Here is a 19,124-nt window from a genome sequence, read left to right as displayed (position 1 = left end):
GTGTGTGTGTGTGTGTGTGTGTGTGTGTGTGTGTGTGTGTGTGTGTGTGTGTGTGTGTGTGTGTGTGTGTGTGTGTGTCCTCCAACTCCAAAACTATAAAACGTAGCAGCTTGAAACTTTGCATGCATATTACGAAAATTTCAAGGAAGTGCAAGAATGAAAATTGTGTTTGGGTTAATTAAAACCCCCATTTGAAGATAATTAACAACATTATTTAATTATATCCTTCATCTGGCGATCCTCGGCCACCTCACTCTCTGGGTCTTTAAGCATTTCCTGGGTAACCTGGCTGTGGTCTAAAGCCGCCATGTTTTTTGGCCTGCTCAACCATGCCTTGACTTGGAACAGGCCGCAACGATTTCTTCATGATAAAGTTGTTGTTTTCACTTTCCTCACTCATATTATCGAATGCCTCTTCATCATGGCTATGGATCGTTGGATACGTCGCCTTTGTGAGTACGATACGTTTTCTTGGAGGAGCTTGGAGCGATTTCATGCATTATGTGATACGATTTTCCACGATCAACACCCACGGACTAATTAAAGGATATCATAGAAATATTATTTCGGTTTTGAGGATCAGATATCATCCAGACTAAATAAGTGTCAAAATATTTTGTGAAATCTGATAATTTAAAGAAATAACGAGTCTTGTAACTAAGCCGATATACCTATTTACTTTAAGCAAGCAAGGCTATGTTCCCTCCTCCTCCTCCTCCTCCTCCTCAGAAACACAAGAAAATGTGAAATTTCCAAAGCATTAAACTTATCTTTTTCTACTGTTTGGAGAATTTTATTGAGTGAACAAAACATTTAAGAACGTGCCAAGATAAACCAGCTTCATTGAGCTCTGTGATTTAATGCATTCACTGCAAGATCTCGTGCGCTATCCCCCAGAGGGACTGCCTCTCCCAAGCGTCTGCCAGATCTGTGTCCATATTTTCAGAGGTTTCGCGAGGTGCTCTACACTCCACAGGGATTCAAAGCAAATCTGATGAAAAACGGAAGCCGAACCGATGTACCCTTGACGCGTACACATCTGAGCAGGCAAAATGGCGGTTTTTCTGCAACGTTTATTTCACGGGTGATTGAATTTTGCGATGTCTCCAGGGATGTTTTGCATGAAGCTGTAACTATTTTGTGGATAAAGTCATTATGTGAATGAATTCTTTTTATTTCATTCACTGCTGCGTGCATAGTGAAGACGGGCTTTAAAGTTTAAGGGATCCTTTACGTTATGCAGTGACAGCTTGGCTAACTGTTCCTTTTCAACCATTTAAATGGAGTGTTTGCATGAGTGCTTTTGCCATTTGCCAAGCGCCCATTGTCGAGAGTAAAAAATAATATTTGTGAACATCTCCCTGAAACGTCTATATAAATGTAACGTTGTTTTTCGATGAAAGCTACTCAAGGGTTCTGGGTTGTATACAGTATGTACTGTAGTCGGTAATCACACTGACGCCAACCTTACCGATTTGCGCGGTCGCCTACCGATTTTATTAGTCAGACAAACCGCATTTGGAAATTATTATTGGAAAAAAAAAATAGTTGTGTTTTTTCAGTTTTGCGTTCGTTTCTCACTGCCAAGATCGTATCACACGCGGCTGGTTCTACATTCTACAAAACTCGTGCCTGACCTTGATTTCTTATCTCGTCAGCGATTGGTTATTGCTTCCAAACTAAGCATGACCAATCAAGTGGGACGACAGGAAACAGCGGGCATTCATTTGCAGACAACCCGCCATTTTCCATTCATGATCAAAGACTGCAGTTAACAGAGAGGACTCATCGCTTCAGTGCACGACAACAACGCAAATACCAGAAAACAAAAAACCACCCCCGCGCTGGGTCAACAAGTTTAAGCCAAGTTGGACAACAGAGTTCAAGTGTATGAAGGCTTCGCGTGAGGTAAACTGTAAATATGTTATGAAATCAGAGTGGCCAGTCATTTCATTCATAAAGATATATCAGTGAGTTTATGTAAACTCTTGTGTACATGTATGGGCACATACATGTGGAGCTTGGACAGTCAGTAATTTATGGAAACGTGACTGATGATCATGATGTCTTAGAAAAATAAAGATTGGTGAGTAGATCAACCATGTTAAGTTTCCTCTTTTTCACTTTAAAAATATGTTGATATATTTCAGCTAACTGTGGTCTCAAAATGCAGGAGATTGCACCATTTTGCTTCATTTTTTTGAAAAATTTCCAGAGGGGCATGCCCCCCGGACCCCCCTAGGGACGCATGCGACACCAGCCTACCGCTTTTCCTTCAAAAAAGGTTGGCAGGTATGCCAACCTATCGATTCCTGAAAAATTGTCAATATCGTGTGTGTGTGTGTGTGTGTGTGTGTGTGTGTGTGTGTGTGTGTGTGTGTGTGTGTGTGTGTGTGTGTGTGTGTGTGTGTGTGTGTGTGTGTGTGTGTGAGAGATAGATAGATGTCAATGTGTGGTGGGTGGTGTCGGGAGGTGAAACAGATACCGATCACATGTGTGTGTGTTTGTGTGTGTGTGTACACATATGTGGGAGGTGCTGTTGTTGCCTACTCTCTCCACATGTAGGTCAGGTTCATTAGGAGGTGAACCAGAGACCTACTAAAAGTCTCACTGTATGTGTGTGTGTTGTGTGTGTGTCGTTAATTGGTATCTTCATATGTGGTTTCAGAATGTGGAATGGAGTCCTCCCAGGGCGGGCTCAAAGCATCCACCTTCATTTCGGTAAGGGGTCATGATTAATGGATTAGGCTGTGAAGTTTTCTGTTCTCAAAGTTTTGTGCCGAGAGCTCTCTTTAGGATCGTCGCTGAGCCCCAGAGAGCTTCCAACTATAGTTTGTTTGTAATAATATTCCCAGGGATGGTTTTTTGCTCACCTGTAAAGTCGTTCCTGGGAGCTTATGGGATGGCGCATCATCCGTCTGTCCGTCCACAAATACTTGCAACAACTTCTCAGAAACTACACAATTAAATTTGACCACAACATTCATGACCTGTGATGACATGAAAAAAAAAAGAAACGGGGGTCTGAAAGGGTCTACAGAGGGAGTTTACGGTGTGTGTGCGTGCGTGCGTGCGTGCGTGCGTGCGTGCGTGCGTGCGTGCGTGCGTGCGCGTGTTACCTCCCCAAAGAGGTATTTGCTTTCTTCTCAAACGATACACACAATTCTGATGAAACTTCATGACAACTTTCATCACCCATGACGTACCAAAGTTTGTTCATGACATTAGAAAAATCTGGCTCTCAGGGGATTTAAGGTGGGTTGCTCCCCAAAATAAGTATTTGCTTTCTTCTCCAAAACTACCCATACAATTCTGATGAAACTTGACCAACATCTTCACCACCCGTGATGTACCAAAGTTTGTTCACAGCATTAAAAAAATTGGAGTCTAAGGGGTTCTGCAGCGGAGTTGTCCCCAACATATTGTTACGGATTCTCGCCCGCCGGCGTGCGAACGACTGCGTCTAACCAATAGCGGCCGCTTCGCCCACTGAACGGACAATCCAGTCGCGGCTTTCCGGATCAACGCTGGAAAGCAGCCACGGGTGTGTTTTTAAGCACACCACAACCTTGTCCGTACTCCACCCGCACGCTACAGGGTCAATCGTCGATATACCTAATTAATCGCGCGGGTAGATTACCGAGAGATTGTACCTCAACGGGGCCAGTGGGACACGAGCCGCTTAATGCAGCTCGCTCCGTTTGGGACAACCGAGCGGGGTGTTATAGCGACCCACGTTGGACCCGATCGCTTTACCGGCTATTTAAAAACCAACTATATTCCGAGTACAAGATGGCAGTTCAATTAGGGAAAAGACGCAACGAACGGGGTACATTTAAACAAGCACATTTATTTCCTGACATAAGCACGTAAGCAGTCATGTATCAATCAAGCAATTTGTCAAAGCAGTGCATGTAATACAAGCAAGATGAAGAATGGGGGTAGGGACAAGACGTGAGCAAGACAAAGAGCTACAACCGTCTATTTATTATGTACGTGCACTTAACAATTCTACTTAGTGGACAAGGCGCCACAATGTTCATTCAAAAGCAAAGAAAAACCCCAGGACAGACGAGGGGCAGACTGGAACCCTTGGGGTCCTTATTGACACGGAGCCGTGTAGACCGCAGAGGCTCCGCGAGACCGGGATGGCTACCTTCACCTCGCTGGGGCGACCCGCGTAGTCCCGTCTCCACGACCCACGGTAAGGCACGGCTCGGCAGGCCACGCACCTTGGCTCCGCTGCGCTCTCTCCTCCTTTCCACACGCCTCCACAACCTCCCGCAGCCGACGACTCAGCGAGCGACCACGACCTCCAGACCCACAGACAGACCTTCAGACAGACAGACCCACAGACCCCAAAACCTCTCATTCCGCATGCCCTTTTATCTCGATGGCGCTTCACCCCTCCCTTCGTGGCGCGCGGGGGAAGAATTCCAGAAGTTTTGTTGCTGTGTCGCTGGGGGCATTGTCCGCCCAAAATGAGGCCCCTCCTTTACATCAACTTTGAACCCTGGCTTGATCCGCCCCTCCCCCCTCCCGGCACGTGGGAAAGCAGGGAAAGAGGGAGGGGAAGTCCCTGGTGTTATCAGAACTTCTCTCTTCGGAGCTGTGGTTCTGCCCGCACTCCACGGGGGCAACGGGTTTTCCTACCGTTGCCTTTGTTTCCTTTCTTGATGAGTATCCGTGGTGTTGATGTTGTTCGATGTGGAGAGGTTTGTGGTGTGGTCGTTGAAATGCGGTTGTGGAGAAGGTGGTTGTGGTTGTGGTTGTTGTTGTGGAGAAGGTGATTGGTGGTTGGCGGGGTCGAGAAGGTGGTGAGGCGATGTTGGCAGTTGTGGGTGAAGTGGTGAGGATGGCGTGGTTTGTTGATATGCGGGTGTGGTTGTGGTGGTGGAAATGCTGTTTGTCCAAAATAACGATAGCCAAAGAAAAACACTACCTCAAAGATCACAGCCCTGATCATACGAATAATTTCCATTTGACAATGGTGGGGAAATCTATCTGAACACAGACTTACCGGCATAACTGATCTAAGGACCTGTAAGGTGCTCTGCGAATTTCCACAGCCGTAACAATATGTATTTGCTTTCTTTTCTGAAACCACACACCCAATTTTGATGAAACTTGACCACAAAAACCTTTACTTTCTCACCTGTAATGTACCAAGGCTTGTTCATGGCATTAAAATAACAAATCCATAGATATTTACTTTCTTCTCCATTATATATTTTGTGGGTCATCCATGCTAACCAGTGGTTGCCTGGTTATCTTATCCAGCAACTACAAGGTGAGCACTCAGGGGTACTAACCCCTATGTTTAATATCTCTGTGAGATTCTTTTTCATCATTCAGCTTCCAACCATGGCATTCTTCAGCTATGGCAATGCCAACTAAACTTTGGCATTCTTCAGCTTCCAGGATCTTCTCACTTCATTCTTGAGGTCTTGGTGTTTGGTCATTTTCTTGATTTCTGCATCGTTTAGTCCAAAATCACTGCTATTAACACCTCAATCAGCAATGGCTTCTTTTCTCTTTTTTTTTTTAGATCCTCGAGGAGGATCTCCAAGTCTTACTCAGTACTCACGTTGTTGTTCATCTTCTTCTTGTGGACTTTTTTGTTTCACGGCCTACAGTTTTCATTGAAACTTCCTGAAACTTGGCATATATATGTAAAAACACCCTGCGCAGACAAGAACCATCTCCGATTTTGAAAATTCCTCCGAGAAAAAAAAGTTATGACGTCAAAATATCTCCGCTAATGGAAATCGCCTAAAAAATATCTCTGAAACTAGGCAAGCTTTTTGAATTCTGTTTGTGGGAATCGAACAGGGTATGAGCAGAGATGAATTACCGCACATATGATGCATAACTGACGTCATATCAATTTTTATGACGTCATTCCTATTTTTTGACATTTTTTGTTTCACAACCCAGAGTTTTCATCGGATCTTCGTGAAACTTGACATGTATATGCAGAAAGCCCACGCGCAGGCAGTAACCATCTCCGATTTTGGAAATTCTTCCTAGAAAAAAAGTTGACGTCATAATATCGCCACTAATGGAAATCGCCTATACCATTATCTCCGAAACTAGGCAAGCTGTTTGAATTTTGTTTGCGGGAATCAAGCCGGGCATTAGCACAGATAATTTATCGCAAACCTGATACATCACAATGACGTCATATTCGTTTTTATGACGTCATCATTGAGAGGACGAGGATCTTAGCTCATTTGAGCTTGTACCTAAGTACGATATCTGGTCGTAACGCATTTTCGTTGTTCACACTCGATGGGATCATTCGTTCTTACATGAGCGGTACTTCCATGTTTTCAGTGATTACTTTTGGTTCATGTTCCACAAATTTTCTGGAACTGGGGCATCAAAGTTTTTGCAGACATGTCAGCGGATTACTTCACAAACTCTGTTGTGTTGTGTGTACAGCTGTTCTGACATGAGTTTGTTTTTGTGTGCGTGTTCAGTCATGCCATTCTCTTTACTAACCCCATCTCCACCCCTCACCTTTCTCTTTTATTGGGTTTTTTATACCCCCCTCTCTCTCTCAGCCCCTCCTCACATCCCTCCTTCCCATGGTGTAGCAACGTTTGGTGAGGCATAGCACTCCCCACCTCGCTTCCCCTCTGTCCTACCTCTTCTCTCTCCCTCCCTCTCTCTTCTCTTCCTCTCTCTCCCTCCCTCCTCTCTCAACCCCCCTCCTCTACCTCCTCCCCCCCCCGTCAGCAAAGCGACGGGTTGTATTTGCTCGTAATATAAATAACAAAAATGTAACATGTAAAGTCATGTGCTGTCCTATACTGTATTCACCGACAATGGTCATGGATGGAACTTGCAGCAGTGGAGTGGGAGGAAAAATGGTGGTGGAGTGGCCTAATGTGAGGAGGATTTTTTTGTACTAAAAACACCTTTAATCATCATCAACACTGTGTGGTTCTTTCTTGGTTCCAACACTGTTTTTAATGGCAGCAAACACTTATCTGCCATTAGGGGTTTTGTAATCGTTGGATGTCATATGCAGATATAGACACAAGGAGTAGTGTTCATACAGAAGCCTTCAGCTATTTATTCATTCCCAAAGAAGCTTCGAGAAAGTTCTTTAATCGTTTCATGAAAGCTCCAAAAGCTCTGTGAAACTGTAAAGCAGTGGTTTTCAAACTTTTTTTAGTGGCGACCCAATTTCCGAACCTCTCTACATCGCGCGACCCAAAAGATTCAAAACCCAATTCATAATATACAAGATAAGATTTCATATAACACAAGAACATTTACTGTTTACTTTATTCACCATCGTCATGTTTTCAGAGACGAGTAAACGGAGAATAGCCGACAGTATCCAAATAGTACAGTTGAATGTTTAAGAAGTTTAGTCCCAATGACATTTAGATATATCAGTGAGAAGGATGAGCCTGTTTTTCAGAAACCAACTTCTCTATTTGTGGAGAAGTAGATGACAATGCCAGGATCATATCATGCTCCATTTCTAGATGATTTCTGTACTTTGTTTTAATCACCACCATGGTGGAGAACGACTGCTCACAAAAGTATGATGAAGGATATGGCATGAGAACCTTAATGGCGTGCCGTGACAGGGTCGGGTACGACGGCAGCATTTTGCACCAGAATGTCGACAACTAATTCGTCCGCGCAAGAGCCTGTGCTCCTGAATCCTGCTGGAGCTGTACAAGCTCTTCCTGCGCTGTATCATCTTCATCAACAATCGAGTCCAGTGGAGCCGTGAAAGGGTCCCGAACCACAGAAAAGGACTGCACATCCAGCTCAGGGAAATAGTGCTCGAACTGTTCAATGAGCGACCGAAGGTGACATGCTATCTCCCCAGAAAGACTGTCGAGCTCAGTATTATTGTACTGGCAGGTCGTTAGATGTTCCACCAGACGGGGGAAAAGGCTGAAGCGCTTAACAGCTGCTTTGTCTGCCAGTAATTTTAGTCGCCAGAAATCCGCTCATTTTGTCGTGAAAAATCACGAAGTTGGCGTCTTTGCCTTGGAGGGAGCGGTTGAGGACATTGAGACGTTCAAAGATGTCAACGAGATAGCACAGTTCTGACAGTCAAGAGTCCGACTCAAGCAACGCTACCCATGCCGTTTTCCCTTGTGTGCGTAGGAACGCCTTCAGTTCATCTTTGAGCTCGTAAACACGCAGAAGAAGGTTTCCTAGAGATAACCATCTGACTTGAGTGTAGAATAGTAAATTCTTATGGTCGGTGTCCATCTCTTGGCAGAATAGCCTGAATAACCTAGTTTTGAGGGCGCTCGATTTGATGCGATTCACCATTTTTACGACTTCTGAGAGCACGCTCTGCAAGGTTTCTGGCAAAGTACGAGAGGCGAGCGCTTCTCGGTGAATCATGCAGTGTACCATAGAGGTCTGAGGAGCCACCTCAAGCAATTTAGCCTTGAATCCAGAACGCACTTCCTAACATTGCTGGCTGTCTGTTGTAGAACCGAGCAACTTTCCGAAGTCCAGATCATGGTCACGATAAAACTGCTCTACTTTCCCAAAAAATGTCCTCGCCTTTGGTGGTGGCCTCCATTGGTTTGATGAGCAGAGGCTCATCGACAAAGTTATCAGCCTTGATGAAGCGGACCCAGACGATGAGTTGTGCGTACGATGCGATATCAGTGGACTCGTCCAACTGTATGGCGTGCCACGGTGATTCCTTGATCTTCTGTACGACCTGAGCCGTTACGTCCAGACTCGTATCTTCAATTCTGCGTTGGATGGTGTTGTCAGAGAGGGGTATAACTGCCAGTTTCTTCGCCGCTTCCTCTCCAACCATCAGAGATACCATGTCCTTTGCACATGGCAGCACGAGTTCTTCCACAATGGAGTGAGGCTTTTTAGTCTTTGCAACATGGAGCAACACTCGATACGAGGCCTCTGATGGCATGTACCCTCTCTGTCAAGACGCGTATTCTTGAGTGCAAGAAGTTTCTTCTCAAAGAACGCTCTCTCCTTATCCTGATAAGGTGCATGTTTTGTAGTCAAATTGTAGTCAAATTTGTAGCAACTTATTTTGTTTCATAGACTCCGTAGAAAGCACTTCGAAACAAATCACACACTGAGGCCTCTGTGCCCCACTTTTATCCACCACGTAGTAAAATCCAGAAATTTATCCTGGTAAGAAGGTTCTCGAGATTTGCTGGTGGCCAGTGCTGCCATCACAAATAAGGTCTCGAGTCGTACGTGGAGACGTGAATAGACGGTAATGATATAGTCAGAGACTAAGTCTGAGAGGCCGTTAATCAAACCAATAATTTCCCGCCAAAATGAACCGCCATTCAGCGAGCCCGCGCATCGGCTGTATCCCATTCCAGGCGTCATGTTGTGCCGGTTCCCATACTTTGAACGAACCGTTTATATTACATCCCGTAAAAGCGAACACCGATCGAAAAGACAATTTTGTTTCACTGCAAGCGGATGCCCGCGACCCCACGAAATTTGCTTGGCGACCCCACTTGGGGTCGCGCCCCGGGGTTTGAAAAACCAAGCTGTAAAGGAATGATGTTTTGTGTCAACAATACTCCTGAGATGCATTACAGTTCCACTATAAATCAAATGCAATAAATCAAACGAACAGGAAACATACCTCAAATGGCGTGAATGTACGTGACGTGCTCAGCGTTTCCATGAAAAGATGTACAAAATACATTCCAATCTTTCTTGCTTCATGGTCTTACAATCAGCTACATAGAGAGAAATACTGACCACTTTAATCCTCTTTAAGGAGTTGTGCTTGTATGTAGATAAAACGTCGAATGGGCCTGGTCACATCGATGGCCTCGTGACTCAATATAAACCTCACAACATGGTATAAGCTTCACAACACGATGGAAGCTTCACAGAGTGATGTGCCAAGATTCGCAGAGGGGTCTAAGTTTTTGGCTGCCCAGAAAGCATCTGCATTTTCATCCATGCTGAGCCTCGCCCAGAACCTTCGCTCCGAACTGCACCCAGAACATCCGCTCAGAACATTAATGGTATTGTAAATCTTTACTAACCGACAAATGTCATGACTGACATTACACTGTTCTTCCTGGGTCTGTGTTGAATTATTCTGATCCTCGATCCACAGAAGTAGCATCCGATCTATCTTCTCGATCATGCTACCACGACGGCTAATCCTTATATCCGTTAACTGGGTCACAGTCTTAATTCTTTCTTTAGTTATATCAGCGCTCTTAAAGATCGTCCATGTGGTATTTGAAGAAAGGCAGAGATATCTGGCAATGACCACTGCCCTATCTTCTCTCTCAATATGTCTCACAATGCCCATCTTGGTCTCCAATTCTCACCTCACGTTGCCTTCCCTTCCCCCACCCCTCCTCACTCTCTCTCTCTCTCCATCCTCTTTCTCTCTCTACCTGTCCATTCTCCCCCATCCTTATCCACCTCTCCCCCATCTTTATCCACCTCTCCCCCATCCCTCTCACCCACCTCTCCCTTTCTCCCCCCTCTTTTTCTCCTTCCCTCTCTTAGTATTCCCGTCAACAAAGCGACGGTGGTATGTGTTAGTCACCAATGTTTAACAGAAATTTACTTCTCAAAAAAATGATCTAATGATTACTTTGTTTACCTCTATAATAGTCACAACAGTTACATCCTTGCTTGTACAGTACTGTATACAGTACTGCAGTGACTGGTTAATTTTTCTTTACATTATGCTCAAATCTGTACAGTATCATCTTTGTTCTTCCTGTATACGAGTAAATACCACCCGTCGCTTCGCTGACGGGAATACTGAGGGGAGGGGGAGGTGGGGGAAGCGAGTGAGGAGGGGTGGGGGAAGGGAAGGCAGATATGTGGTGGAGCATTAATTACAATTCATGCTGTCTCATAAAAATGATTCTGCATAGAATAACAGTGAAGATGCAAACAAAATAATGTTGGAAATCCATTTTCTACCGGTCATACTATAAACACTGTCCGGAGACAAACACCGCCCGGACATGTCCAGAGATAACCTCCCGTTCCGAGATAAACACTGCCTGGACACGTTCGGAGACAAACACCACCTGGACGCATCTGGAGCCAAGCTGTCCAGAGACAAACTCTGCTCGGACACTTCTGGAGACAAACTCTGCTCGGACACTTCTGGAGACAAACTCTGCTCGGACACTTCTGGAGACAAACTCTGCTCGGACACTGATGGAGACAAACTCCCATCCAGACATACACTGCCTGGACACGGTTGGAGACAAACACTGCCCGGACGCATCCAGAGCCAAGCTTTCCAGAGAACGGGTTTTTGTGGAAGAATTCCCAGGCGGACTTAACATCAGGGGCAGTAGATATGGGAGACCAGTCCTGAATTGAGATGGTGGTTTGCAGTTCTTGTCAATCTGCTTGAGTGAAATTCCAGACTTGACTGCATTGAGACAGCTCTCTGAGAATAGCCAGAGAGATTTTGACTTTTACAATGACTTTATATCTCGTATAACAGTAGATGATTACTCACGTCCTCGCTTTCATGTGATATACTCACTACATATAAGCTACAGAATGAACCTGAGATTACTGCAAAAATTTAGTTGCCACTTAAATGGGCTGTTGTTTAAATTGATACATAAATTGACCATTCAAAGTAGCTTTCAGAACGATTGTTGAAAGCAAATAAACAGGTCTCTGCAGGGAAGAAATTGTTAGTTGGAGATGAAGCCAGAAAGCTGTGAAGGAGAGAGGTTTAGAGACGGGATATCACAATGAGTACAAAGTCGGCAATGATCACATGACTTTGTAAGTGTAGCTCAGCATTGACGATTCCCAGCATTATCACTGTCAGATGTCATCAACCAGAAACTGGAAAGGTCCTTAAAGTTTGAAAGAACCATGGGTGCATTGGGGTTGTAATTACCAAAGTCTACACTGGCAAAGAGAAACGTTATAAAACAAATAAAGATAGCTCAGATAAATAAAATTGAAAAAAAAACGAAAGGTCAGTAAAGAAAACAATGAAATGAAGCATAATAATGATGCAGTACTCAAATGGAAGAGGGAATTAAAATCGGAGAAACTTCCACCAAAATCATCCATCATCAATACAGGGAGGGGTCTCTCGGCGAGATGGTAAATAGGAGAACAAAAGAAGAAGGCTGTTCTTCCAAGCCGAACAGGCCAGACTCATTTTCAGTCATACACGGTCGGACAACTTGCCCCATCACTCCTGAAATTAATGGGAATTTTGAAAAATCTATTGATTGCAGAGAACTTGCAAGACAAAGCCAGTAATTATTAAGGTAACCATCTTTTCACGTCATGAGGCGCATAGGGCTGCCGAGGCGGTTTCATTTGGCTAAGAAGTACAATCCTGGACGGGTCGCCACTCCGACGCAGGACACTCAAATGCCTTATTACCCCAGTAAGCTGGTACTCATTTTGCCAACCTTGGAAGGATGACAGGCTGAGTCAACCCCACCTGGTGTTATTTCAATGGAATGACAGGGGGCTCAAACTCAGGATGCCAAGATCTTAAGCCAGCCACCTTGACCGTTAGCCAAAATAGGCTTAATTACAAAGGTACAGATGGGTATTTTATCTTGAATGGACAGAATTGGTAAAATGGTGGAATAATGCAATTCATTCGCCTATTATAGTGGAATAATTTAAATCCCAAAATAATATTTAAGATGAAAATAAACATTTCTGTGCAATTCCGATGAATGATGTGCTACATCTTCCTTTAGAGTAAAAGCCTTCATGTCTCCAACTGGCTGTCTGTGTGTAACTCCAATCATGCCAGAACTACTGGGACAATTGCCACCAAACTCGGCATATGAACCTAGTTCGACCTCTTGGTGAACATGGGCTACTTGGTTGCATCTGGAGTCGAAGGGGTTCAGGAGGGAAGGTCCACAAAAATTCTCTGTTTAAATGTGTATCATGTAGTTCCACCTGGTTGTGGTGGCAGAGGGTATTGCATGTCAGCTGTGTAGATAACCTCCATTTTTGCAAGAGCGAAGGGGTGGGGTGGGAGGATGCAGTCGGAGGGTTTGGAGGAGGGAGGGGAAGGAGCAGAAGAGACCTGGCATTGCCTGGCAACGCCAGGCACCCCTGCTAGTAATTAATAAATTTAACACTGCCAAAACAGCTGCTCAGTAAACTGTGCCATGTTGAGAGAGAGAATATATATATATATATATATATATATATATATATATATATATATATATATATATATATATATATATATATATATATGTACATTTTTGTTGCACAAAAGCAGAACTGAAGTCATGCAGCTATATCCTTCCTCTAAACTTCTTGGTTAAGTGGTTGAGCAATCATGGAACATAATAGACTCCATTCGTAAACTGTTGTTCCTTTTCTCTGCTCAAACAGGCCTACCGTTGGATTTCCAGGCTCATTTGGAACTCAAAGTCTTCAAATTAACCTGAACTGATGAAAGAGACTCGAGCTATGTTCATATGAACATTTTAATTTCATTTTCAAGATCTTCCCATGGAAAACTTCAACAATCCTCACGGTCTTCTTGCTTTGATATTTCTTCTTCCATGTACGTACATTTGCCCTTCCTTGGTTTACATTATTACATGTGATGCGATTGTTTATTATAAAGATATCGGGAAGTTGGATAATTTGATATATAATTTACAATTCATCTGATGATTAATTACAAATAAATTATGTCTCACAAATATTTTGATACATACAATGTTGCCAAGCACAGGATATATTCAAAATGTGTTGCTCACCATTGGAATTAATAGTTAATTATAGTTTAAATGAAACTTACACACAACTGACCCTTCACGCTTTTTTTTGTTTTAATGCTGAGTATTATACTCTAAGAGTCTAAGGAATGGTTGTGGTAAATGTTGGTTTCCCACTAAGTTTTCCAAAACTTTTTGGATTCAAATATGCGAGCTTTTTGTTTGTCTCATTCTGGAGGAGATTGTTCCGTTTATATTGTTTCATTCCTCTTGTCGAATAGTTGAAGATGATTCACTGTTCCTTTGCATGTTCAACTGGAAGATTACAAAGAAAGCTTTAATTGGAAAGTATGAATCCAAGCTTTATAATTGTGAAACTTATCACTACTTATCCCAACAAAATTTGCTTATAGAAAGTTGATTTATGAACAGTTTCATGTATGGACATACTCTGTACCTATCTTATCCAAAGGTATATAATCATATTGCAAGGATCCACATAATTAACTTAAAACATATAAGCTTAAAATATACAACCCCTGAAATTGTAATGTCTACGTATCAGCCAGCTCTGTACCTTACATTAATGGAATCTCCCAAGTTCTATCATCCTGGAAATGTTTGCATTATAGAAACAGCTTTCCCCAAAAGACAGGTTGGCAAATAAATCTAAAAAGGGTAAAACAGGTTGATAAGCAAATCAATAAAGGTAAGAATTTGTTCACACTTTCTAATCTATATGTATGAGTCACGGGACTGATCGGTGATACAAGGATATAGAATAGAAGGAATTCCACAGAAGGAGGCATTTGGCCCATCATGCCTTTACTAAATCAACACCACATTAATCCAATCTTTTAGTTTATCAGCTCTTGGTGAAAAGAAGAGGAGGACAATGAAGAGACAGGGTTATCACCAGTATTATGTATATTGTTGCGGTTTTTGACCCTTGAGGGGGAAGAGAGAGCCTCACATCGAATAATCCGAGTTATTTTGTAGTATATTGTTTAGATAAGTGTCTGAGGTCGATGTGAGCAGATATACATTGCGAGTGTATATATAGATATCTGATATATGCTTTTTTTCAGCTTCTACACCCTGGTCTGCATTCATTTCCTACACATACAGTGCATACAACACGTCTCACCATTGCCTGTTCGTTGCCTATCGCGCCGCAAGTGCTTGCTCCCAGCTTTCCCAACCATGGTTACACTCCCCTGAAACTGCCTCAAACTGGCTGGTGGGCACTGGATTAAGAACTGCATGACATGGTGCCCACTGGAAACCCTGGCACCATACCATGCCCAACCCAGAGCCATAGAATACCAGTTTGGCAAACTTAGCAATAGGTGCCATGTTGTTACCCAACTGTTTCATGTAGTGAAGAGTTAATTACATACTATTGGAATGTACCTTTGAGACATTTAGACATTTTAGATCCCTTAGACCTTTTAGTTAGATGGTTACAGACCTTTTACTTTAAACCCTCAGACCCGTTAGACCTCATAGACCTCAATAAACCATTGACTTTAGTCCCTTCAGACATTCAGACCCTTAAAACTCTCAACCTCTTCGAGCTTGAACTTGAGACCCTCAAGATCCCTCAAGACCCTTTAAGCCCTCAAGACCCTCAGCGAGTAAAAGCCATCTCATGTAAAATTAGAAGGGCACTCGGTAGAGCGCATACCTCCGCCCCACAATGCCGAATCCAGTAGAACATATCGTGGCCAATAATTTTTTGAGATATCGTGCTATATTGTTGTTTTTGGCCCCATCTTTCAATGGTGAACAATCACTTTTAAAAGTTCTTGTAGCCAGATCTGGATCTTCACCAAAATCTAATCATTTTGTTCATGTCACACACCCAACCTGTCCACAAAATTTCATCCAAATCCGTCCACACCTTTTTGAGATATCCTGCACACAAACAGACAGGAATGAAAACATAAACTCCTTCACCTTCGGTGGTGGAGGTAAAGTCAGAATAAGTTTATTCTGGAACTGAAAATATTTTTTAATAATGCATTATTGTGAATTACTTAGTACAATGCATTGTTTAAACATTTGCACCAAAGGAAGCAAGCAAAACAGAAAATAAAAACAACAACAATAACAACAACTCCATCAAATTATCCGTTGACTAAATAAACAAGTGGTGCCAGGCACAACACATCCCGCCCATTTAAGGCATAAAGTTATTTTGGGGATCAAATTTAAATTTGATACATCCTTAACCTGAATGTTGATTATAAGGAATATTTTAGTCTTAGTTTGAAGTCAATTAAACCATTTTAGACGAAGTTATGAGCGAAAAACGATTTTGACCTTTTCGTGACCTGACCTTGACCTTTGATCTAATTGGACCCAAAAGTTAATGGGGTCGTCCGAGGTTCATTACCCACCTGTGGATACAATTTGACAGTGTTTGAGCCAGCCGTTTTCCCGTAAAGTTGTATTTTCGTTTTAATGGAAAATTTGTAATTTTGACCGATGACCATGACCCCCAAAACTTCGGACCCTACCGATCTTCACAAATATGCATTTTTCACTATAGTAATGGGTAGGATTATAAGTGACAAATAGAATAAGGTTCACTATAAGCTTGGTTTCAAGTAAATCAGATCTTTTTTGAAGAAGTTATGAGCGAAAAATGATTTTGATCTTTTCGTGACCTTGAACTTTGATCCAATTGGATCCAAAAGTTAATGGGGTCGTCCATGGTTCATTGCCCACCTGAGGATTAAATTTGATCGTGTTTGCTAAAGCCATTTTGCCGTAAAGTTGCTAACAGACAGACAAACAAACAGACAAACAAACCGGACGATTACAATATCCCTCCCTCCCTCCGGGGGGCGTGATAACAAGATATATTTGCAAAAACTAGCAAACTCAATCTGGTCCGAGTGGAATCAACAGGTGTACATGTAATTCACTGTAGGTGAGTTTGTTTTGAAAATTAATGTTCATGTTCTCCTCACACAATTCTCATTTCAGTTTTTACACTACAGCTCGCGTGGACACACTTTTACTTCCCAGTTTAAGGGATACTTTGCTGAAAATTTGTCTGTACAATGAGAGTGATAAATTCCTATCCTTTGAAGTATGAGAATTCAAATATGCTGCACATTACAAACTGATCCCGATCATACAAGGTAGATATTCTCCAAAATAACTTCAAATTTGCCGCCGATTTGGGCAACTCCGTCAGTCGCCATCCTGGAGTTAATCAACCAATCAGCGCGCACTACGTCACCCGCGCTTGACGTCAGGCATTTCCTGATCCAGATGTATGCTAAGCAATACCCGTAAACGTCGATCTCTCCATCCCCATGGCTCGTGAAATTCGACCCGATTCCTTTGAACCGGAATATTCTGACACACAATTGACTGTCGGTTTTGAGGAAAGTTCAAACGGTGACCATGATACAGAGCCAGAGACCGTCGACGATCCAAGAAATTACCTTGAAGATAGAGTCGGGAAGCCACGGACTGGTGCTTGTGTGGCCTGTGCTAGCCATTACCGACTGCTTTGGAATGTCAGTGTTGTTGCGAGTCATCACGTGTGACAGACAAGAAAAATGAAATAAGTTTACCTGAACGATGTATTACAACAACAGTGTTTGTTTTTCCAATGTTTGTTTGGATCATGATATCATCTGCATCACGCTGCTGATGATCCACGACGCTGTGAGGAAGGGTCCTCTCCAAATTCCAGTGCCTAGTCGGTTCGAGTACATTTCCCATATCTATGTTATTCCACAGGGTGTGTCATAAGTCACTGGACATGATTTTAACTCTCGGGGTACATCAAAGCTAAGGTTGCAGAACACCGCATGTCATCTGTTTATGAACTTAAACCGCATTCAGGAAGCATCTGGCACCATAACACGTGATTTTTACACCATAACACGTGATATTTTACACCATAACACGTGGTATTTTACACCATAACACGTGGTATTTAACACCATAACACGTGGTATTTAACACCATAACACGTGGTATTTTACACCATAACACGTGGTATTTTACACCATAACACAGTATTTTACACCATAACATGGTATTTTACACCATAACACGTGGTATTTTACACCATAACACGTGGTATTTTACACCATAACACGTGGTATTTTACACCATAACACGTGGTATTTTACACCATAACACATGGCATTTTACACCATAACACATGGTATTTAACACCACAACACCCAATAAGTAACCCAATAATAGAGGATATGACAAATCTGACATGCAAATCAACTATGCAAGACTTGTCATTACATGCAAAGCAGCATAATGTAGCTTGACAAAACACAACAAAGTGGTTTTATTGATCTCACCTATGTTTTTTTTCTCTTTTTACCCATCCCTTTTACAATTTTAGAAGAGATCATTATTTTCATAAAAAAACGCATCTCAATGCAAATTATTATTTTGCTCAGTACTCAGTACAGTACAGTACAGTTTATGCTTAAACAAGAAAGCACAATCGACTTCATACCAAATGTTACAAGATGACAGTAAGGATTCACACAAACCATCACTGGAATTTTTTTTATCATTTCCTCACAACACATTCTCAAAATGTTGTAGTGGGAGTGATCAAGGTAAATTATCTTCCTTGGGAAAGACAGTGATGGTCATCATCAAGCCGGCCTCTCTTTCTGGGAGGTTTGCACATATATGTATATATATATATATATATATATATATATATATATATATATATATATATATATATATATATATATATACATATAGATATATATATATATATATATATACACACATATACATATATAGATATAGATATAGATATAGATATAGATATAGATATATATATAGATATAGATATAGATATAGATATAGATATAGATATAGATATATATATATATATATATATATATATATATATATATATATATATATATATATATATATATATATAGATATTGTTGCGAATTCGCGCCCGCCGGCGTGCAAGCGGCCACGTAACTCGAATCGCAGCACGTCGCCCACCGGACGGACAATTCCGTCGTGACCCTCTTGGACTAACGCCGGGAACTAGTCACGGGTGGGCCATTCGGCCTCACCACGATCGTGCCAATCGGCGTCCCGCGTGGGATAGGGTTGTTCGCCAAATTCGACCTACCTAAGTACCCACACGGAGGGTAGACCGGGCGATCGCACCTCGCCGCAGGTCGACTTCGGACACGGGCCACTTTAAGCGACTGATTTACTATCGGGATAACCGAGTGGTGTTATCGTCAACCTCGACGGTCCCGATTAATTGTCGGGCATATTTAGCCCACTACCAACCCTTTACGTGAAGTAAGATGGAGATTCAATTAAAGAAAAGACGAAGCGAAATGGGAAAAACAGTCCCAACCTCCCTCCCAACCTATCGCCTTT

At 42.5% G+C, this 19,124-nt stretch overlaps 1 protein-coding gene across 2 annotated transcripts in view; it reads left to right on the top strand.

Annotated features, from left to right (window-relative positions):
• Positions 1–323: 323 nt before the first annotated feature.
• The window catches only part of LOC147025069 (T-cell surface glycoprotein CD4-like), a 92,943-nt gene continuing 74,142 nt past the window's right edge, over positions 324–19,124 (top strand). The window contains exons 1-2 of one of the 2 annotated variants that reach the window (XM_085885626.1): positions 324–452; positions 13,375–13,549. In XM_085885626.1, coding sequence (XP_085741752.1) covers positions 13,495–13,549 — 55 coding nt within the window. In that variant the 5' untranslated portion in view covers positions 324–452; positions 13,375–13,494. Of the gene's footprint in view, positions 453–13,306; positions 13,550–19,124 lie in introns of those variants that run through there. The other variant, XM_085885625.1, reaches the window with a different exon arrangement.

The sequence above is a fragment of the Eptatretus burgeri genome, chromosome 6, assembly GCF_056783735.1.
Source record: "Eptatretus burgeri isolate ZD-2024b chromosome 6, Ebu_testis_v1, whole genome shotgun sequence".
NCBI lineage: Eukaryota > Metazoa > Chordata > Myxini > Myxiniformes > Myxinidae > Eptatretus > Eptatretus burgeri.
This window is presented reverse-complemented; position numbering and strand designations above follow the sequence as displayed.